The 24,298-nt window shown below is 35.4% G+C and overlaps 1 protein-coding gene across 1 annotated transcript in view; it reads right to left on the bottom strand.

Moving 5' to 3' along the window:
* Positions 1–24,298, bottom strand: part of PIK3C2G (phosphatidylinositol-4-phosphate 3-kinase catalytic subunit type 2 gamma) — a 196,636-nt gene that overhangs the window by 105,700 nt on the left and 66,638 nt on the right. Inside the window, exons 15-17 of the mRNA XM_065742527.1 lie at positions 19,318–19,506; positions 11,346–11,439; positions 10,124–10,218 (exon numbers count right to left, since the gene is read on the bottom strand). Coding sequence (XP_065598599.1) covers positions 10,124–10,218; positions 11,346–11,439; positions 19,318–19,506 — 378 coding nt within the window. The remainder of the gene's footprint in view (positions 1–10,123; positions 10,219–11,345; positions 11,440–19,317; positions 19,507–24,298) is intronic.

Consider the following 24,298-nt stretch of genomic DNA (forward strand, 5'->3'; position numbering starts at 1 on the left):
AAATTCTGAACTGAACAGAAATTCAGAACAACTAGAAACAAGGTCATATTCACCTTTGAAAATTTCAAGTGCAGATGATTTGTATTAGCACTTTGAAAGAAAGACAAATAAAAAACAATAGCTACACCAGCACTGAAGCTTAAATTTCCAATTAAATAATTTCACAAAGGCATACTGCCAGGAATTTATACCATAGCCTGCCATAAATGTCAACGTCCACATAACAATGGTTGGTTTTTTGTCACTGATGTTGTTTCTTTTTTTTTTCTCAGCAAATGCCATTGGATTTTCACTCAAAAAATTGCCATCAGGGAACAGCACTCACATACAGCACAACTGAGATATAAATGATATTTCATAGATTATGTAGTTTAAAAGAAAGTATGTTTTGAAGCAAAGTGCAATAGTCTCATTGATTTAGTCATCAGCAATTCAGACAACCACCAAAAGGTGATTACCTTTTATAAAGCCTTTATACTAGGGACTGTCTTAAAATATGACTTGCACTCTGCTGAGGTTAAATTGTAAAAATTCTGATGGCTTTAGGATGGGATTTTTCAAAAATATATATGGGTAAGAAAAAAAAAAAGATAAACTAGTAAAAGCAGCTCAATATGACACTCTCTATATTACTTCAGCCTTAAGTCTCTACTTTCATACCTCCAAAGACTGGCATAAGTATTCAGACATTTTCCTCAGCTTCTGAGGAATTCTGCAATTCTGATGCTATATATGTGTTTGTATTTCAGTTGAATATTTCTGTGAAAAAAAATCTTGATTTCTGTGAATATTTTACCTTAAAAGCATCTCAGTGAAAAATTCCTTATTAATTCTACTCTAAACCTTCAGCCACAAGTCACATAAGAACTATTTAATGAAATTACCACTGTTTATATAATATTGTTACATTATCTCAAAGAATTTTTATACAAGGATAATGTCTTTTAAAAGATGAAAGGCAATTCTTGTAGTCTGATTTTCTTTCTAAATCACCAAAATGCCATGAATTTCCTGAAAAGTGTTCTGTGTATTTGTTAGACTCAGCTAAAGTACAATCCAGTTGTCTTTCTTTCGACTGAGATTTCTGCTAGCTCTTTGAAACATGAGTTAGTGTTGTACAGGATATAGATTTGGAGGGAATCTTAATTCAACTGAATTCCTTTGGAGGCCACCAATCACTTTCGATTCTGAAATGAATATCAGCTTTAACCAAGTGGGCTCCTTGCCAAGAAAACATCAAATGAAAAGATGAAGGACGTGGTCTGTGGTAAAATTCTCCTTCTTAAAAGGTCATGACAGCCTGTTCATAGTATTATTTGAGAAAAAAAACAACAAAGAAACAGAAAAGATAATTCAAGTCCAACTGATCAGACCATTGTTTTTTATTTCTAAAAGCATATTTCTCATTTGGTCCCCTACCAAATCACAGCTTTATGATTATAGAGTAGCATCCCATTTAGCATGGGTGAGGCATTCAGAAATCACTTAGACAAAGGACCAAGGCCCAGGTTTCACTCTGAAGAAGATTAATTTCACTTAGAAATAATAACCACAGAAGCATACAGCTGACTGTGATGTCAAAATGACCAAATCACTCATTACACTGAATGTCCTGTATCCACTTCGAGCCTTTCTCTGTTTACTTATACTTCTCCCTAATTATGATACTGGAAATGTTCAGAAATAAGAATGATTCACTAAACTCAGACCTGCCAGAATAACATTTTGATGAGTTACACGATAGCTATAAATGAGTACTCCTAACATATCCATCGATGAATCTCGAAGTCTTAACTGTGTTTATACAATTCATGCAGTAAAAACTTTGCAAAAGACATTCACAGAAAATTTGATTAAAAAGAACTCTCTGCAGTAGTTCAAGGCAAATTTTCCCAAGAACCATTTCAAACAGTTGTAATTAAAACACAATAGCTTACTGAGCTGGAGTGAGTAAAAGACCTATAACAGAGGAAAGGTTTTTTTACATCATATGATGGAACTTCGAAACATCAGCAGATTAACTTTGCAATAATAGCCCTTTATAGAAAGAAATCTTTACACACAGGGGAACATAATGAGATAGTTTCCATCAATCAGAACTTGTTTGGTATCTCCACAACTCTGCAGCAGCCTGCTGGAGACCATTCTCAGCTGCAGGGCTGCTCTCAACTGCCGAGTGCAACACTTTACTATGGTCAAACAACTACTGCTCCTCAGCTGCGAACTGCAGATTTGCCTTGCTGTTTGCTTTCCAACAGAGGATTTAACTCTCCACAATCATTATGGCCTAATCTGGAAATTCTGAATCAAGTTTACATTGCAACTACTGTTATTATTTTTACATGTCAGATTATTAAGTTAGTTGCTCTTCATATATTGGCCTAGCTCAATGAGTACGTACAGAATATTTCAATGGAAAGACAGGGCTGCATAGGATATGTTTAGTCATCTCCTTCCAGCAGTCTTTCACAGTATAAAAACACAAAACTAATCATCCACATCAATCAAATTCATGGCTGCAAATTATCCATTTGAAGTGACAGGACTAAATGAATGTTTTGTCAAAAGCTTTCCTGATTTATTACTACTTTGATTTACTTCCCAAATGTTCCCCTGGGACAAGCAGAGAAATATGAGGTATCCGTCAGGAAAGATTTTGGCTGTTTTGTTTTTGAAGGAAGCAACAATATAACAAATTTTATGGAAGAAAGATGAGAGGAGCAGATTAAAGCCTTGTGTGACAGCTGCACAGAGCCATGCTCTGAACCCCCATTGCAGCAACACCAGATCCACTTCCTCAGTCACATGCAGCCTTATGGCCTACACAGAGGACATGTTTTTCCTATACCAGTACAGCTGGAGGATTGAAGCTCCTAGCTCTGTTCCACCCTACAAGCTGGTCATTTAGACCATCACATCCATGCATCAGAAACATAGTAACAGACCACCAAAATAACACTTTTATTCATTCCACAGAAAATATCCAACAAACAACACATTTCATGCTCAGTTACTCTCTTGGAGGGATGGTTATGATAGATAAGACTTTAATCCATGAGGGAGTTTTTCAATTTAACTGAAAAAAACATTTGCTAGCATCAATATTTTTAAATGTAAAAAGAGGGAAAAGAAAATAAATCAGACTAGTAGTGTTTTGGAAAACAATGTACTGAAAAATATTTTCCTTAGTGATACCTTATAAATCATGAAGCAGCTAATAGTGTTAAGGCCAATTGTTCAGTATTTTTTTCTTCAGAGTGCTCTTACATTTTTCAGTTCATCTTTTCAACTACAACTCTGTTTACTTGCACACAAATATAGTAGTATATTTTATCATTTAAGTAACACACGCTGATAATTTTGTCCCTTGCAGGCTTTTTTTATATTGAACTTGGCCATGTTAATCCTCAAATAAGATTTTTGGCATTTTGAATTTCCTTAGCTCTAAAAGTGGGAACAATTATCTCTATGTTCAATTACTAATTCAGCTGCAGCCAAAAATTTGCCTGTACAAAAGTTATCAATGACAGGAATGAGTACTCTTCATTCCATTACTCCATTCTCACCTTGCTATATGATCAGAGAGATGACTTACATCTTCTTTTTTCACACTCTTATTAAGTTTGGAAGAACACATAGTACACCTCAGTTTCTAAACATTCAACACATCTGTTCTACTAACTACTACTAGCTGAAGGTCAATGATATTTGCCTCAGATGGTTCACATGTGCATGCAAATTTAGGTAGGGCAGTGTTTGAACAGTGCACACAATGGGCAAGTTTCTTCACCTTGTCTTTTGGAGATGGCTCTTGATATGAACTATTTCCAACATGGCTCCACTATCATAGAGTCGTAAAAAGGCCTGGGTTGAAAAGGACCTCAAAGATCATCTAGTTTCAATCCCCCTGCTTCAGGTAGGGTCGCCAACCATTAGAGCAGGCTGCCCAGAGCCACATCCAGCCTTGCCTTGAATCCTCCAGGGATGGAGCATCCACAGCCTCTCTGGGAAACCTGTTCCAGTGCATCACCACCCTCTGAATGAAAAAATTTCTCCTAATATCTAACATTAATCTCCCCTGTTTTAATTAAAAATCATTCCCCCTTGTCCTATCACTATCAACCTATGTAAACAATCATGAAGCAAAGGTGTGTCACTGAATTCTTCCGTTCAGAAAAAAATTACACCTGTTGGTATTTATCAAAGTTTGCTGGATGTTTCTGGAGGCTACGACTCTACGGCTCCACTACTGTTGGGAAAATCAGTCCAAAATAGAGACAAAGTGAAAGGCAGCAGTTATGAGGTATAGCTAACCACTACTGAATTGTTCTTGCCCCTTAGTCCTCTGTTATTGAGCAGTATTGACCAACACAGAGTAGCTAGGTAAAGTTACAATATACTACATCCTTTTATCAGTTTCAGCTATGGTACAGCCAATTCAATCTTCTCTTCCTCTAAAGCTGAAAAGACATGAATCCAAAATATCAGGTTTTTCTCATAATATCCAAAATGTGTTGAATTAAATGCAAGACATGATTTTGTTTATTTAAATGTGCCATTTGCTTACTCAGTCTGCAAATACTGGAGGTCAAATCCACGAACAAAACAATTATGTTACATCTTTTTGTTTCTTCACAAAAAAATGATCCTGTTTCTTTTGATACCATTATTCTCTAAAACTAAGACAATCAAAATTCTGCGAATTAGGAAAGAAAATAACAATACTTCTGTTTTCTAAGGCAATAATCCAAATCCCACTAAGGTTAACAATGAAACAGCACAGTAGGCAGCTGAATTCTTATCACACATATGTAAAAGTTACATATGTGATTAAGCATTCTTTGATTCAGATCAGTAAGGAAAATGAAATTAACACAAAACAAAATTGATGATTGTAGATTTAAGTTAACGTCATTTGATTGGGTTTGGCTTTTCAGCTTTCTCTACACAGTTATTTAGGAAGTTCATTAACAATCAACAGATTTGATAGTCTCTGACTGTTATAGAGAGACACCATATTGCAGGAAAAGCTGGAGCATGGGTGCCTGTTTAGCATTCAGATAATTAAGGGTTTTGGACAAGTGAGCGCCTGTTTGGTATATTCCTTCTTTTGAAGTCTTCAAGTAAACAATTAGAGTAGACAAGTTTTTAATAGCCTAAAAGTACATTCCCTTTCAGAAACTATGAAGCAATAATCCTGAAATTCATAGCATGGAGTACTGAATTAATCTAAGTGGAATCAATTTTGGAAAATGTAATATTAAGAAACAAAACTCCCAATGGTAGAGAATTTAACGATGCTGTTTTAAGCTTTCATACATTTCTTATGTTGTTTTTGCTTCCTATAGCTCTTTTTATATATAAAATGAGATAAAAATAAAATATGATGCTCTATTCTTGAAATCAATAGTCTAATTCATGTTGTTTTCAGTGCGCTGGATTTCATCAACAGTTAACTCACATTATTTATGAGACATGTAGTTGTAAAGATAGAAGACAACTCCCTTCCCCTTGGTTGTCAGAGCAGAGTTGAACAATGTTATAAAATAAAAAAAATCTGTAAGGTTTTTTGCAACTTAAAGAGAACTCTGAAAGAGCAAGTTACAAAAGAACATTTTGCCTTCAACAAAGATTTCACTTACCATTTTGGTTTCTTGAACTAAGCATATAAAATGCTCATGATCTGCCAAAATTTAATCACACTCATACTCTTTCCCAACAATGAACTCTGTTTGTAGCACCACCTTCAAGCAGCTGCCACCAATCTTAGAGGACACTACCCTTCTCCCCATTACTCAATACTCCTGTGAAAGGCAACCATCTGTGAAACATCTTCCTAGCCCTGCCCCAGCCAGCTGTTTCAATTGCACATCGCAGCTGCCACCTATGGAAGTAGCTAGAAGCAAAAAATGCTTCAGGCAAATGGGAAATGGATCAGCAGGTTGTCGGAGACAGAGGGGTCAATTAAAACTCGAGGACAAAAGCTGACAAAAACTGTCTGTGAAATGTGGTACCAAGAAGATAAATAGAGTCTTACAGCAGGCAAAATGGCCTAAAGGGTCTCAGCAGGTTTCTTTCCCCTCAAGCTACTCTTCTGCTTTGCTAGAAGAAAACTTAAAGAAAGCTCTCCTATTCAACTTAGCTACAGGGAATGGGAAAACTCACTCCAATTTTTTCCTATCCCACAAATTGAGCTAGGAAAAGACTAGAATCATAATAAATTTCTAGAAGGTAGATGAGAAGGGTAAATGTTCCCCATGTCTCATATACATTAGAAACTTATCTTGCAATAAAACTAAAACAGAATTTAACTAGTACAATCCTGCTCTAGCACTGTATGCATGGATAATTTTTAGACTCTTGTTGAAGAGGAGTGCATTCAAAAGGACTACTGAGATATAGATGGCCTAAGTTTCATTAAAGTTAGAGAGTAGGAAAGTCACACACAATTAGAAAAAAATATATATGGGCAAAAGATATAATTACCTACTTGCCCTAAATATCAAAATTAATGGGACAAATGCATAGTAATTACAAGATAAGACTTGCTTTCTTCAAAGCTTTCCTGATTTACAGCAGATGAAGATGTGTCCCAATAATCTTAAAATGAATATTTGGATCACCTTTGCCAATTACTGTCCTATTTTTGTTTTATTTTTTTAATAAAATCTTCAGACAAATTTATCTCTGCTTGACAGCAAGAGATTTGACAATTTACTGTCCAACATCAATATTAAAAAGGTGATAAGATGGTACATTATGGGCAACAGCTTATTTCTGGTGTGCAGGGAAAGTGTCAATTTTAAATAGCTGAGCTACTATTAAAATAACATTTGTCATTCAAGTGAGTTAGCATTCCCTGTCACCACCAGTTCTATTAACTTGTGTCTAGGTTTACAACACTGTTGTAAAACATGGAAGTTTAACTCAGGTGATGTTTCCCTTGTCGTTATGAAAATGCATCACTAGTTTACTGAATCACATCAGTCTTCTGTTCCAAGTTCTGTTTTGGGTAGATACGTGGTGCATATCTTGAATTTTAAAATAGAGGAATGTTAATATCATTATTACAATTAAGAATAGAAACAATATCTTTTCTAATGTTTGTATTTACAAATTCTTGTTTCTAAGATGGGATTTTGTTGCCAGATTTATTATGAAACAGAATGAAATGCTCCAAAGAATAAAATGCTACCAAACTGCATTTCATAAAAGAAGTTTTGGGAGCGTGCATGTACACTTGTGTTGCCCGTAGTATTAAATCATTGGGCTTTTAAAAACCTCTTTAGAGATAACTGGACAAAAATCTTTTTTCCTTTGATTTTATAAAAACAAATCCAGTTTGCAGAGTAAATGAAAGCCCTTATTAGTATAAACTATGAAATTACTGCTAAATTTTCTAAATACAATTTAGGAAACTGGACTGTCAGTTTGGGAAACTGGATTTATAAGTTCTGGAACAGAAATATTAATGATCACATAAATTTAAATGCTAGGTGGAAAGCAGCTTACTAGTGGAGAACATGGTGGAGCAGAGAAGATAAAGAAGAAAAGTGTAGAGTGAGATGAACACTAGAGGCAAAATTTTATAGGTGTGTGCTATATTTAATCAATTCATATTGCAAAGCTTGAACAAAAAGCCTAAATAAAATAGGTACATCAGCTTCTTCCACTAAACTGAATGGGACTAATAGATATTTTCACTCTGTGCAGCTAAACACACACATATATATACACAAGTTTAGTCAGACTTTTTAAAAATTATCACTTTTTGAGCGTAGCCAGCCAAGCAGATGTCCTGTGAAGCAGTCTCTGCTCCTAAAACTAATGACTGCTGTGTGTATTTTGGGTGAATACAGTTATACCACTATACTTTTAAGAATGGCTACTTTAGAGGTGGCTGCTGCTATTTCTGTATTATATTTTTTCATGTTACTCCACTTTCCCAGGATTTTCCATGTGCTAAGAAAAGTGCATTAAGAGAATTTCTCCTCAAAAATACATTATCTATTCTTGTTCCAGAAACACAGCTACTAAATGGGAAAACCCAACACCTGACAGTGGTCCTGGAGATTCCTGTCCAAGTAGTAGGTAGATACTCATTAACAAAAAAATTCTGTCCCCATTTTAAAGGAATGAATGAAGGAATCCATCAAATTTCTGCTAGGATTGTCTGCCAGATAAGGTACTGAAAATCCAGAAAATAAAAATACATATTTACGAATATTTACATATATTTATGTATATATTATATTCATACATGTGTGTTTTTATATGTATAAATATGTATTTATATTTAAATTTACATATATATTCAAAGGAACATATACTAATTTTACGATTTAATCAAAAGCTGTCCTTCTATGAAACAACTGTTCACATTTCAGGTAAAATATACTTTCTTTATGCTTGTTTATTTTGGGATAAATAGTAAATTACTATTTATGCAATTTGGAAATATTATTAAGGGAAGTGTCCACAGGACACTTTAGAAAGATATTTATTAAATTAGTAGCTTCCATCTGCAACCAGCGCATAAGAGGATAATCAAAATATTTAATAGATTCACAGTAGCTGATGATAGCTCTACTTCCTAATGCACACAGGGATAAAAACTGCTTGTAAAATAACGCAAGGTTGGATGACATCAACACATGTGCTACCAGTTGAAAGGCAAAGAATACAGTGAACATTCAGAAATATTCAGTTAGATGTAGTTATGTTCAGTAATGTTATATATTAAGATATACATATAATATAAGTTTTTCATCACATTAAATTATATGGTGCCCAGTCAGGATACTTATTACTCAAGATACAATTTCTGCTATGTATTTCCCATGGTTATAGCATCAGATAAGTAAACAAAATTAGGAAAAAAAAAAGAGAGAGAGAAAAAGGGAGGATCTACGCAAGTCTAAGCTGCAAAGTAATATGGAAGAAGTTCAAACATGCTGAATTTTGTCTCTGACATCAACGGAGCTAAAGAAAATACAGGCAAATTGATGATGATCCCAGTGTCCATTCAGCTCTAAGAAAACAGAAAAACTACCATCTCTCTTGGCAAACTTAAGGACTCTAAGACAGGACGTTTTATAGTTGGCATGACTAAGTTGAACATAAAACAGTAGAAGTTTCAGTCATATTTCAGACACTGTCAGAAAAAAAGGCTCACTAAATGTGGCTCCTCCTTATTTGACAGATACATCGATTAGGCATATTATTATTATCCTATTCATTTCAGTGAAAAAAACACAGTCAAAATTCTATTTTGTCCTCACGCTTCCAGAGATCATGCAGGTATAAAAATATGATCTATGCTCTTTCTGACCTCACACTTCATCAACAAAATGATTACATTTCAAGCTGTTGCCTTTGTTTTGCAGGGGGGAAAGCTTTAGCTTTCAGAGAGATCTGAACTGGTTGAACTCTAAATGAAAGTTCATTTCATCCATCATTACTAAACATACAGAGAAAAGCAGCTAGATTTTCAGATCACAGAATAGTACAGATGACAGAAGACCACATTTCTCTTCAGAGAGCCTTGAAGTGATGGCATAACAAACAGAGTAATCACTGCTTGCAAATAATACGATTACAGATGTCCTTACATTGTATGGATACAGTGAATGGCAGTTACTATCAGAACTGTTACATTCTCATGAACACTAAAAGGGATGGAAACACTGATCTCACAAGTTAGACTGATATGTAGATGAACAAGAGTCTGACTTGGATAGACATGAGAATTTCAAAATCCTCATAAGAGGTCAGAGAGATTTCAAAAACAGGACCTTTTATCAGTAACTCAGTCCTGCTTGGACATCTTGCGAGTTTCAAGGAAGACTACTTTTGGTTTGAACCAAATAAAGCAAAGAATATATACATAAAAATGGTACCTTAACTAAGAGAGCAGCCCTTTTATTTTTTCCTTAGGGACAGGATGAAGGCAGAGATAAGCACAACTTTTATACAATTTACCCATACGCACTACTGAAAGGATAATAATGAGAGAGAGAAAAATGTTTATTTTAAACAAAACCAGAGTTTGTCACTGATGAATTTATGGATAATATTCACTGTAATGTAAAATAGCCACATTAATAATTAAAATTAGTCTTACCAGTAAAGTTGATGGGCTACTTGGATGCTCTGAAGAGAGCGATTCAGCAGGAGTTTCACCAGAGGTCCTTCCAGACTCCACTCAAACTTGAGCACCTTAGCAGATAGTAAGAACAATCACATGCATGTTGGTTCTGTTATCTTTTATTTACATAAAATAAAATTAATTGGAAAGGACATTGTCTCCACAGGTTAATCTGTGTGAAACAATCCAATTTATGGAAAATGCCCCAGAAATGAAATGAGCAAAGAAACTTCAGGACACATGTATATACCATCCCCTGCAAGAGCAGTGGATACCATGGACACAAATATACAGCTTTTGCTATATTTAAATTTTTACCATTCTGGTTTGGAAAATAAATTCTATCCAGAAATTTATTTGTGGAATGGCAGCTGCAAAAGGTGAAATCTCCCATAAGCATTCAACTGTGCTGAATGATGTAAAGGTGTGATTTCTTCACAGTAAAGGACTACAGAGATATGTTCATTCATGTGTACTTATGTATCTATATAGATACATGTGTATGTACATGGATATTTGTGCACAGAAATATAAATTTATACTTATTAAAAAATAAAAAATAAATAAAACCCCAAAGGAACTCTGAAATGAAGAACTGTAAAAAATCCATATATTTGGAGTTACAAAGTAAGTTGATAAGGCTTTCAAATTGACTAGTTCCTCATTAATTGCACAGTAGGACTGACTCAACAACCAAGTTATTATTTTGGAAGCAGTGGGCCTGTAAGATGTAATACATTAATTTTCAGTGAAATGTAATGTATGTCTCTGAAGGAACTATTCTATAACCAATTTGTCATAGTTACACTGTGCTGACAATGACTTTCCACATATATGTGACATTAGAAAGAAGTGATTCATTGCAAAGAAACCTCTTTTTGACCACAGAATAACCTGGGCCCTCATGGCAGTCATAGCAGCATTTCTCTTCTGCAGATGATTTTTTTCTCTCTTTTCATTTTCTTTTTTCCTTCCTATAGAAAAGTGATTTTGTAGCATATGGAAAAGATCAATGACATTACCAATTACATCTTCTCAAGTGGGAAAGTCTATACCTCTGTTCTGTTAATTCAATCATTTCATCAGCTGATCAGACTTTCTTACTTATGGCTATTATATTGTATCAAATTGAAAAAAAAATTGTTTAATGAACTTGATCTGGACAGAAGACTTCCTTGGCTAAAATTTTCTTTCTTACCTGAACCAGCTGTGGGAGGTATTCTAACAATTCATCATTCGACAAATTTTCTATTTGCTGGACTGCTATTCTGCGAATATCTTTATCTGGAAAGCTAGAGCAAAACAAATAGATATTACTAAGAGGTACCAAGACACTGTTTATGTACTGCAACTCCCTTGAGCTCTTACTGATGGAAAATGCTCAAAAGACTGATTTTTTTCTCCAAATGGAATAGGAAAAATCAATTCATTTGCTTTACTGTAACAAGAGTCAAGAAATAGATAGCAGATAGCCTAATTGGATTGACTCTTATAGTTCCATACAAGAAAATCATACACCCAGCACCCTAGAACACTGATCTTCAAATGCCTTTTTAAAATTTGAATTATCAAGTGTTATAATTTCTTTTATATTTATTGAAACATTAAGGGAATTGTGGATCTTCCATTGCTATTCTTAATTAGCTGCAATAAGAAATTTCTGTGCATTGTAAACAACAGTTGCTTGAAAACAGTTGTTTTGAGTAACAACAAGAAAAGTTGAATTCTTCCATACAATGAAGATTCATTTTAGATAAATTATTCCAGTATTGAGATTCCTGGCTCATAACATAATGAAATTTTAAATATTTTTTGAACAGAAGTAATTTTGAAATGAAAAGCAGATTTTCGTCTTAGTTTTCCTGAAAGAAAATTTAGTAAATAGTCAAAACATTCCCTCAGAAGGTCTCCAAGTTCATCAAAAATTCTTATCTAATGAGAAAATGCTCAATAAGTGCTAATCATGTTATACCCTCAACAAATCCTGACAGGAAATGTTCAATGAGTACTTAAAATAAGCTGCATTCTCAAAAATGACCTGGTTGAAATCAGTGTGGCTATGGCCTAATATAGATTTTGTGATGACACTTAACAGTAACTGATAAAAGAAGAAAAGATGCTGTGGCAGCAACGATAAAACAGAGAAAACAGATAATATAGCTGCTCATATTAGTATTATTCTTTTAATAAAAATAAATTTTTGATGTAATCTTGACTGATCAAAACTGCCTCTTAAAAGTTTTTCTTTTATAACAGAAAAAGCAAAACAAACAAACAAACAACACAGTGTTTCTTTCATTATTTGAAAGCTCTTATTTTGAAAAAAAAAATCTGCATTTTAATATACAACCCTTTTGAAGCTAAGTGACAATTTCATGAATAAAATGTTGCCTATGTTGCTTCACACTTAGGCATTCTGCCACTGTCCTGCATTTACGAGGAAAAGAACAGATGTGTTCTGCATATCTGTTATGTGGCATCATCCTTAACTATTTATCAGTACTTTCCATTACCAACCCAAGAGTCTCTTCTGTCTTCTGAAGCACACTGGGAATGTTCATACAAACCTTTCTCTCATCGGGACAGTAAGAGTGATCATCTCTGCCAAAGGGACAAAAATATCTTCAGATGCACCACAGTCAATTAGATATTGTTTAAAAGAGCTGCTGGGCTTCAGTTCAGTTTTCTAAGGGTAAGTATTTGCCCCACAAGAAGCAGTTTATCCCTCCATTTCTGAACAACTACAGCCATTAGACTATTTAGTACACTGCAGTCCAGTGTCTCACTGATTTGGCAGCCCATGCCATACATAAAAATGATGAATAAAGAACATAGATTATGCTGTCAATTTGCCCTGGAGCTATTCTTTTGAAATCTGAATTGTCACTTATGGCAGAAGGCATAAGGAGGCCCTCAATATTGCTGTTTTGTATGCTCAGCAAAGAAACAGACTGGTCTTCTCCCACCTTTTTATCCAGCATCTTTTATAAACTCTCTATCTACTAGAAAAATAAACCAGAAGTAAAACAAAAGATGTAGTGCCACACTTGCAGCACTGACTTGCTGATATGCTATCACAAGAAAAGAAATTGTAAAGATAAGTGCTCTCATGTAGAATGGCCCTTGAACCTCAAAAATTGAGCTTTTATATTTAATAAAACAAACTGAAATAAAATAATAATCAGACTTATGTATGCTTTAATTATCAAAGTAACTACATTCCATCCAATAAAAGTGGACATTTAGAGAACAAATAGCCAAGAGAAAGACCTACTCGAGATGCCTGGCTTTTTTGCTGCTACCACCTGGGATATTTTCAAGCCCCCTGTGAACAAGTAGTCTCATTCAGATTTTAATATCAGATTTTTCTGTTATGGTACATATTTGATGTTTATAATACAGTTAATAAATACTTGCGTGATGCAGGCAGGGCCTTGATGGGGACAGACAAAATACTTTATAAACAATCATGTTTGTCCCAAATTAGCCTATTTTGCAACTACTATTTATTTACTTATTTTACTTATTTTTTTACAGGCAACCTATTAGGAACATGAAGTTGCTACCTTAATATTCATGTGGCTATTTAGAACAAAACATACTTCAAAGACGATCATACATTTAAAAATAATAATTCCTTCCATATCATCCTATCATCTAATTTTGCAGGTTCTCCAAAGGTTTGTGGGACAAGCATGTGCAGATAATATGGAAATTAGTCATTTTCTTTCCCTTCTCCCCTAATTCAGCAGGTTCCTGAGCAGTGATATACATGTTCTGTACAGACATAGAATTTTCCACCAGTGTTGGAAAACACTTCCAAGATCATCCTACTGTCATCTACCACCAACAATTTCCCGCTAAACCATGTCCTTTAGTATAGCATCTGACCCATGGTGTGCCCTCACCAGAGCTGAGTACAAGGAAACAATCACTTCCCTGCTCCAGCTGACTATACTACTGATACAAGCCAGGATACCATTGGCCTTCTTGGCTATGCTACTGGTCCATGTTTAGCTAACAATCTATCAACACCCCTAGGTCCGGTTCTTCTTCAGTCCCCCAGCCACCCTGCCCCAAGCCTGGAGCACTGCCTGACATTCTTGTGGCCAAGTACAGAACCTGATGCTTGGGCTTGTTCAACTGATGGCTTTGTAACTCACTGCGAGAAATCACTTTAGGTCTGAGAAAACATGGTTATTGTTCACATACTGGGGGATAGGTGATTTCCAAGGCTTCTTATAATGAATATGTATTTTTTATATACTCACTGGGAACTAAAGAATGAGATGAGATGACCATATCATAACAGACTGAATGTTACAAACTTTAGGGCTCCTAAAGAGCAAGAGCTGATCTCAAGTGTGTATGCCTGATCAGTTTTGGAAAGAACTTCAACCATGACTATCAGGTTCTTGACATGTGGCCTTTGATAATTGTATGTAAGGGCAGATATTTGGGCACCCTTCTCCCTGGCTGTTTTAAGATTGCCTCCAAGAATTTACCAACAATATTAAAACAAATAAAACACTTCAAAATGTTTGTTTGATTATTTCTTTCCACAGATTTTAAATGTGATTGAAAAGGCCATTTTCATTCAGGTTTCTAATTACTTTCAGCGGCGGTCTTTTCCCTTCCCCTTCCTTTCCCTTCCCTTCCTTCTATTTATTTCCCCCTTGACAAATAAGCTATTGGTCAATAAATAATTAAGTGGATATAACAGTGATCCTCATTCATTTTCCTGAATTGCAACACACTATACCTTTCTTCTTTTGAATAATTATGTTTGCCACGCAGCCAGGTAATGGGTGTTCCACAACTGGGACTGTAACTTGTAGGCTTGTCCCAGGTTTATATTCTCAAGGACACTACTGAAGAAAAGTACAATACATAAACAATAGTTGTCATGTCTAGTCCTCAACAGTTCACATTATGAGGGACTTCAAATTTCCTCTTCTCTGCTTGTCTTGCAACCTGGACACTCCTTAAGTTATTAAATTGATATTTTTTGATATCTCCTTTGATATTTAACCTCAACTAACCTTTTGCTGTTTTGTTCTTTTATCCCTGCATGTTGTCAGTGATTGACAGCCATCCATTTTGTAACTTCCGTCTGAGTAGTTTAAAATTGTTAAGTCTACCATGAGATTTTACAATGGTTTCTGAAAAAGCTGAATATTGAGCTGGATGAGCACAGACTACAATTTGCTTTAGAAATAAGAGCAACATCCGGTCTTTGATTATTTTCATATAGATAGCCAGTAGGGAGCATCTTGTCTGGCTGTACTTTTCAGCTAAATCAGACTCAAACAGAAAACTAAGTGCTGCTGAGGTGTCCTGTGGATTTGTGATATTCTCTTGAGATTTTGGCATCTGCCTGAGGTGACTTGATTGTAAATGAGAAATAAGTGTGCATTTCATTTTTTTATTGCAATGTCTCAAATAACCCTACGCTCGAAGATATTTGTCAGATAAAAACTGTGCATTTCACTACATTTTCTAGCATTTGAGGACTTCTGTAAAGAATGAAATAGCCTTTCATGATACATCTCTTAAGTTAGAGGTTTATAATATGCCACAAAATTCTGCAACTCTAGAACATGAGTGTCCAATCATTTGTCTTGCCTGGGTCACACTGAGTGAAAAGGAATTGTCTTAAGCATTTAGAGACTTACAGAGGGTTCTAATTCTACTTTTATTAAAAAATGGTAATCTGAATCAACACTTCTAAAATCAATTTGGCTTTCAAAGCTTTATGAACAAAGCTATCTCATTTTACTATAATTATTGTTTAGCAAGTGAATTTCACATACATTGTTATATATCCTAACATTTATAGCTCCACAGATTTTACTGTAAATAATATGAAAATCAACAGCAATGGTTTGAGAGTCGAAGGCTGAGGGATACTATAACCATAAGCATATGTGTTATGTGTTACCTCATTACCATATGTGTTACCTCCTCTGTTCAGGGAGGAGTAGGAAAGAGACTGATTTCTGCTATTTGGGTTAATTAATTTATTTTGGCTTTCATTTTTTATAATTTGAATATCAAAATAACCTGACAAAAATTTGCAAGTATGATTGCTCTATACATACACAGAACATTGGCATGCTAGCAATATACCATATGAGGTAGCATTTCTAACACTGTTTTTGGTGTCTCTCAGTCATGAAAAAAATTGTGACTAAACATGTATTCTGGTGTTATTTCCCTGGCTAGTCGGTCATGCAAAGTAGATAGGGACAGAGAAAGCTCTAAGTTCACTAAAATTTGGCTTTTTTTTTGTCAAGCCTAGGTGAAGTCATTTTCAATAAGAAATTTCATAGGGCACCAAGAAGCAGTGCCAGGAGGAACCATCCTTATACCCTCTGCCTTAAGAAAAAAAAAGTATTTTTTTCAGGTAATCCCTTCATTCACCCTTCCCTGAAATTAGAAGTAAAACTACAAGTATAACATACTATTTTCACTTTGCCTTGCCAGCCTTCTCATCCCATATTTATTGATTCAAGAAGCAATCTTTTTTTTTTTAATTGTTTTTTTTTTTTTCTTTTAAAGTGTTGGCTTCTGGGGATTTAAAAATCAATGCACTTGTTCCAAGTTCTGGATGCAAGATTGCTTCTGAATATATCTGTGAAATGTACCATGATTGTGTTTCCAATTTATGAATGCCCTTCCTTTCTACAGAATAAATGACTATGGTATTTGGCTGCCTTCATATGTGCCTGAAAAGCTGAAGAGCAAAAGCTGAAGGAGAGACATGCCCAAAGAACAAGAAACATCTATTAAACTGTACGTTTATACATTACGTAGTGAACAGTTTAGAAGTTTCAGAAAGTGGCAAAGAGAGTTCTAACTCAGATGTAGGATAACAGGGCCTAATTTGATGGATCATGATAACTTTCCCTAAGCACTCCAATGCTGCCTTGTAACTTGCAACAGTGAGATCGTACCTCCAGTGATTTGATTTTTTTATATTTGCAAATGTGACCTTGAGCTGAATCACTGGGACAGATGCTTCTTCTTTGCTGTAAAAAAAATGGTAATTTAGGGTCCCCAGCCTAAGACTTGCAAAAGTGATTCATGATTTTGAGTACCTTCACTAAACCACATAAAGAGGTAGCATACTCTTACTGGAATTCAGCTTTTCTGTTAGATACTGTAAAGTGAAATTCCTGAAAATGAGGCAACATTCTGAATGATTGGAAAGTCTTTATCTTTTATGGTTCTCCATATGATATGGTATTATTTGTACATGTCGCAGTTTAAAATATGGAGCTCAACTGCGGATCTCCATGCTACGGGATGTCTTTTAAGTTCAATTGTAAACACTGAATTCATTTTTATTAAGATAAAAAATAGAAGAAAAATGAAAGAGAGCTATTAAATCTAAAAACCTCTCTGAGCTGTAGGTTACTGAAAGTAGCGAGAGTAATGCAACATCATTATTACTGCCTTATTTTTGTTGTCTTCCCTAGTCATCTGTTGTTGGACAGGATGCACTAGACTGACATTTGTTCTGATTTGGCACAGCTACTCCTGCACTCTTGCATTATGTTGACAAAACATATGCCCAATTTATTTAACTTACATAGGAGAAGATAGGGATGGTAACACAAGTCCTTAAAACAGACACGAATCTATAAAGAGTATTTCTTTTATATTCTGCTCATGTTTTATACAAACATGGACCTTTCAGCTGTGTCTCAGTAATCACAAGAAATCAGAGAGCTGTTCTGTTGATGATAGAAGTCAGGCACTGAGTTGATGACTTGTTAGAGCCAAGCATAATAGAGATGAATGAACTTTCAAAAACAGCTCAGTTATGAAGCCTACAATCCAAAGTGAGTGAAGATAATAGTGAAGGGAATTTGGATTAAATCCAGTGCTATTTTACTTTTCATTATGACTGAAATCTGAGGATAAGATAACAAAGAGAAGAAATCTCAGAAAACTTTTTTATACAGAAAGTACTTCTCTCCTTCAGCCCACTCCCTCAATCTGCATTTACATGTCTCTCAGCAGTCAAATCATGAGACTGAGACATCTTTGAAATTAGAAATCTTAAATGAAATATAATCCCTCTGTTTTGGAATGTTAGCTTCCCACTCGTTCACGTACCTGTAAAATACCAAAATAAGTGGAGGACGGCATTTTTTCACAAGATTTGTACTGTGATCCAATAATATGCTTCATCTTTCAGAATATTTGTTTCCATCACTTCCACTAATCATAAAAAAAGACGTACGCAAACATATAAAACTCCTAATACTTCAGATATAAACCTGAGGCATAGATATTCTCAGGCAGTTGTTTTATATAGAACAACTGTTGGTGAATAATGTGGAGCCAAGTAAATGCAGTTCTTTCTCCTCAAGTAAAGTTCTAAGTATTTTGTTTCTAAATGTCCTGTGTAAAATATGGAACTGATATTGCAAACCAGATGCAGCTTGTGCTTATCCAGACAAGTACCTGATAGACCAAATTTGCTCAGTCAATTCATCCTTAGGTTTAATATTTGCACACGTAGATTGTTTAGCAGAAAACACCTACTAAGGTTTTAGAAGAAACATTGCTGAGACAGATTCTGCCTCTGACACCTGAGATTCCATCATATTTTAGACTACCTCAAACATTCCTGAAAATCAGATCCCCATGTAAGAATTGGGGATGGAACATAAGAAATCATCCAGATTTGTTCAATCTGTGGGTAGCTGTCTTCAAAATTCTACTTCAGAAAGATGGGCTACAGGTGAACCCATCACACACTATCACGATGATCTGGAAGAATGGTTGAGTCTTCTTTATCTTCCATTACTCAGTTCATGTCTGCACAGTAGTTTGACAATACGGAATGCTATTCAAGTGCTAAGTATTTGACTGATCATGTGCTACCAGAAACTGACTGAATCTGCTATGAATAAAAACTCTTCTCATCATTCTGAAAAAATAGGAAACCTCAGCCAAGAAGGCAGGTCTGGTGTATTCAACTTAAGGACATCACAGGAGTTTCAGTACATCTCTACTCTGACCTAGGGACAGAATCAAAAACAACCTGTTAAACAAAGTACCATCCTATGTTGAGCACAACTGAAACACTGAATTAATTAGCAGCACATAATCATTCTGCCTCTTGTTAATTTCCTTCTTAACTAATTTTCCCTTACCAGAAAGTCAGAAGCCCAAGAGCCTCCCGAGGGTTAGAAAATTTCCATTTCTTCACAACAGAATACATTTCTGACACAGTTGTTCGATCCCAACTGGGTGCACTGCCCAATACCAGAGGAAGGGAGCAATTTTGATTATTGCAGTAGTAACGATAAAACCATAAGATTCTTTTCTGTTGCTCTGAGAGTCTGGAAAAGAAGATTAGAAATTCAGTTTAAAATTAAAACCACCTGGAGCTTTGTGTAGCAACAAACTTTATTGTACTGAGGGGCCAAGTCATACAGTACACTCCTTTTTGGCTATGTACGTGTTTTCCTTGGGGTAGGATATCATTTTCTGCAGACCAGCTTTCATAAGCGGAGTGATACTTATACTCCGGATCTGTCAGCCTTGGGTCATATAAAAATGAAGTGTCAAATGACACACATATACGGTTATTTCACTTCCCAAGCAGTCTCATTTTTCTTCTCCACTGTTGTTGGTGTTTGTTTGTTTGTTTTCACCAAGATTTTCTGACAGAGACAAAGAAGGTTCAGTTTTCACTGGGTAATTTATTTTTACTTCCATCTGCTACAGATCATCTACGCTCTGTAACAATCAGGTATACAACACTACTAGCCATCATTTCCATTAATGTCCTAGCTTTGACTAATACAAGTGTGTTTATTTCTTGCATGGTTGCATTAAAATTGGGGTTTGGGTAAATCCATGCTCAGGAACATTACCATATGTGCCCATATAGTGTCACTACACTCAGCATTTGTGTAAGTTTACAAAAGGAAAGGAAGGCTCCTATCAATTTCTGTTTGCAAGGCCTAGCGTGCTGTGAAAAGATAAATAAATAAAAAATTAAAAAAAGGATGCAATACCAAATTTCTCATAGAGACATTACTTGATATTATTCCCTTCCAGTACTTGAAGGGAGCATATAAACAGGATGGGGAATGACTGTTTACTCAGGTTGATAGTGACAGGAGAAGGGAAAATGATTTTAAACTAAGACACGGGAGATTTAGGTTAGATATTAGGAGGAAGTTCTTCACTCAGAGGGTGGTGACACACTGGAACAGGTTGCTCAGAGAGGTTGTGGATGTCCCATTCCAGGAGACATTCGAGGCAAGGCTGGAGGTGTCTCTGGGCAGCCTGTTCTAGTGGTTGGCGACCCTACCCACAGCAGGGGTGTTGGAACTGGATCATCTTTGAGGTCCTTTCCAACCCAGGCCTTTCTGTAATTCTGTGAATAGATGGCTGAATAACATATTGATAAATGGTAAGTCATCACACCACGTTTCACCAACATAAGTGCCTGAAAATATTTTTTTTAACCTATATCTTCAATTTATTAGCAATTCAGAAGCTTTTGCCTCATCTATATTAAAATTCGGTATCATTAGAAAACAGAAGAAACCACCTGTGAGAGACAAGCTCAAACTCCTTCATTTGATATCAGAGCTTTAAGAGAGCATAGCGATCTCCAGTTGACACATACCATTACTGAAGCCAAGATGAACATTGGTAGTCTTAGTCATAGGAGTTGGCCAGACTGGTGACATATCTACTTAGTAAGAATTTATTTGTGACTTTCAACTCACCTTGATTTCACCTTTCAGAGCAAGGTATAAGAAACCTCGTAGAAGGCAGTAAGTAAATAGCTTATTTCAAGTCCAATATTTCATTATCTGAATTCAATAGCTGGGCTAAAAATGCAGCATCTTAGAATAGAATATTCCAAGTTGGAAGGGAGCCATCTTCCTTCTATTTACAATGATTTGGAGCATTCTTAGCCAAAATAAATAAATTAGCTCTTCCCAAATCCTCAAGATTGCCGCAGTTCACAACACTGGACATTTAGAAGAGAGATAACTTTGTTGTTGAAGTTGTTTTTTAAATGTCACAAGAATGTTTATTCCTTTCCTTTAGGAGAATAACCTTATAAATGCACGCAGAAGAAAAACCTATCCATGATTCAAATTCTGTAATGACTTTTAGTAATCATTTCAAGAAAAATATAATTTTAGCAATCATCTCGAAACTGTGTCAGAATTCACAGCATGTCTATTTTAATAATACAGAGATATTTCTCTTGGTGAATGAGAAGTCACTAGAAAAAGATACAAAAGTAGGCCTCTGACTTTATTGCCATCTTGTTTTCTTTCACATTCAGATGGTATTCTGCAGGACAGTTTGGCTAAAGCACCCCTTTTGTATATTAACTTTAATCAGAGACTGAAGCTTTCAAACAGCATAATCCAAACTACACAATTTGTTGTTCACATTAAAGCAGCTAAAGCCTACAATGAACTTAAAAAATGAGATAAGAAATCAATCCTTGTACCAGGTTTTCTAAATAATAGAATTCTCATTTTGCTTTTGAGGCAATTATGTTTCTCTTTCCATGTTTCTGAAAGATTAACTAGATTAACATGTTTTAAAGATTCAAAATGAAATTAAAGGTTGGGTTGGATTTTGGTTTGATAGTACTTTGCTATTTTTGGGTGCGAGGATATTACTTTTATTCCTTAGTTGTAATAAAAGTTTACATGCACATTCAATATAACATATAAGATATGTGGTAAAAGTATTTTGCATAAGTTTAGCATCTGAAGATTATTATGCTAATAAAGCTATTTCTTTGACTAAGAAATGATAAGATACTAATAAACTATATGTATTGAAAATAATGCAGTTTTTAAGTTATTATGTCTAAGTTTCCCTCCCTATATCAAAATATATAGTCTTCTAGCCTTACTCTAAACACAAAGGAAAATACAGAAAAACAGATAATTTACTTTAAACCAAAATAATTAATTAATTAGTTTTACTTTTGATAATTTCCCTCAATATCTTTCACTAAATGAAGGAAATAGTTTCAATGGAAACTGGTCTTAATTATATTTTTGTATGTGGGGAAAAATGGTAAATATGAGTTCAAATGTTTCTGAGTGTTTTTGTTCTTTTTCTTGTTCATGTTCAGCCCTAGGATAGAACAAGACAAAATAGCAAAACAAAAAATAAGATAGTCAAGAAAGCAAAGCAGAGCTAGAGATTGCAAAATTTTGCCCCACTGGCTCTGATTCTCACTTGCAGGTTTCTCTCCTGTAAATGGATTAGCCCAGAGAGGTTGTAGAGTCTCCTTCTCTGGAGATATTCAAGACCTGCCTGAACACATACCACTGCAACCTGTAAGGGACTTGTTATAGCACAGGGTTGGACATAATGATCTCTAAAGGTCTCTTCCAGCCCCTAAAATTCTGTGATTACATGATTTCATGAAATGTGAAGATGAATGCCCTTTTTCAGACATGTTCTGCTATCTACCAGGCTGTAAGAAATCTTCCTAATCACAATTCACAGCAAAGACAGTCTAGAGAAGACTAGTAGGCAAACTTGATCCCTATTCATTGACAAAAAGGGAAATTAAAATGGAAGTGGAAGCAGTGAGAAAATGTAGAAAGAAATCATGAATGCAGGAAAGATGACAAGAAAGGTTGTTATCTTCCTGGCTTCAAATCATCTCGGATTCTTTCACTGGGAACCACTGTGGGCAAACAGATTGTGCCATGTTCAAAATGCAGCCATTATCTTGGATGGCTATTGGTTTTCCTGTTTCAAGCATGGTAATGTTAAAAGGCATCAAAGGCTTGCAACTTTTTTCAGAAGTCAGTCAGAGCATCTGGCACTGACTAACGAACTTAGTTTCCCCTCCCGTAATGAACATAGTTTCATGATGATACCAAAGGTCACAGAGTGGCACACTATGCAGCGCCATGAGAAGCACAAGAGACATGCTGAAGTTCACTTCCTTCAACCCCACTGATCTCCAGTGACCCATCATTAATTAACATCTATGAGATGCTGGCAACAGGAACGAGTGATCTCAGACAGCTTCCAGGGGCTGAGAGTCAGCTGCTATGAAGACCATATGTCTAGACCAGGGAGAACCATGTCTGCATAATATGAATAGATCCAAACACCAGCAACCATAGTATGGTTGTGAACTTGGGAGTTTGTATTCTGGGTGACAACAGCTGGGGAAAGGAGGAAGATCTGGAGCTAGCTAGCAGATGGCACAACTACTGGAGTAACAGACCTTATAATGCTATAGATTTAAATATCTAGAGATATGGATAGATATATCTTCCACTGGCAGAATTTAATCCTTATCAGGCAGTGGAGGAACAGACTATCTGCTCTTGCGGGCGTGCTATATGTTTATACACGTGCTAGCAAGGCACTGCTTTGTGTCTGTGTTGATCTGCATGGCTGGATATCCTTCTGTAGTATATGTGCCAAGCAGGAATATGTGCTACAACTCTCTAATGGTTGAACATGAAGACACAGAACCACAACTATGTTGCATCTGCAAAGGTACTGCATTTACAGTCTGTACTAGTGACAGCCATGTGGCTGTCTGGTTTTAGCCATTGTTTCTCCTTTTTCTGCCATAGGGTTTAGAACATTTCCATTCACTTATCTGCTTTCAGAATAGTGACAAAAGGGATCCTGACATTCTGAGCACGGTTTCTTGTGTGTTCCATCCACAGATAACCTTTTATTTCAGAGACATCAGCATACAGACATTTTGCCCCTGAAAGGTTACCTAGATTTACCAACTTATCTTGAACTATGAAAACAAGGAAGAAAGATAACTTGAGAGTTCATGGTAATAATGTGCTTGGATGCAAATATAGTTTTACACATTTTAATCAAACTCCATCTTTACTAAGGAAGGTAAAACGAATGATTCTAATATTGACAGAAAAAAAAACAACACTGGTTCTCACATTCTTCTTGATCAGAAGCTGCTTAATAAAGATGGACTTCCTTCATTAAAACCCCTAAATATGCAGTCTTCACCTTGATGATTTATTTGGTAGACCAGTTTATTCATGGTATGGGATAAATGAAAACAAGCTGTGAAAAAAGCAAGGCCTACTATTTCTCTTCCTCCAATAATGTTATTGAATTTATTGAAGCCTT

The sequence above is a fragment of the Cyrtonyx montezumae genome, unplaced genomic scaffold, assembly GCF_038088225.1.
Source record: "Cyrtonyx montezumae isolate F1298 unplaced genomic scaffold, pur_monq_1.0 scaffold_3, whole genome shotgun sequence".
NCBI lineage: Eukaryota > Metazoa > Chordata > Aves > Galliformes > Odontophoridae > Cyrtonyx > Cyrtonyx montezumae.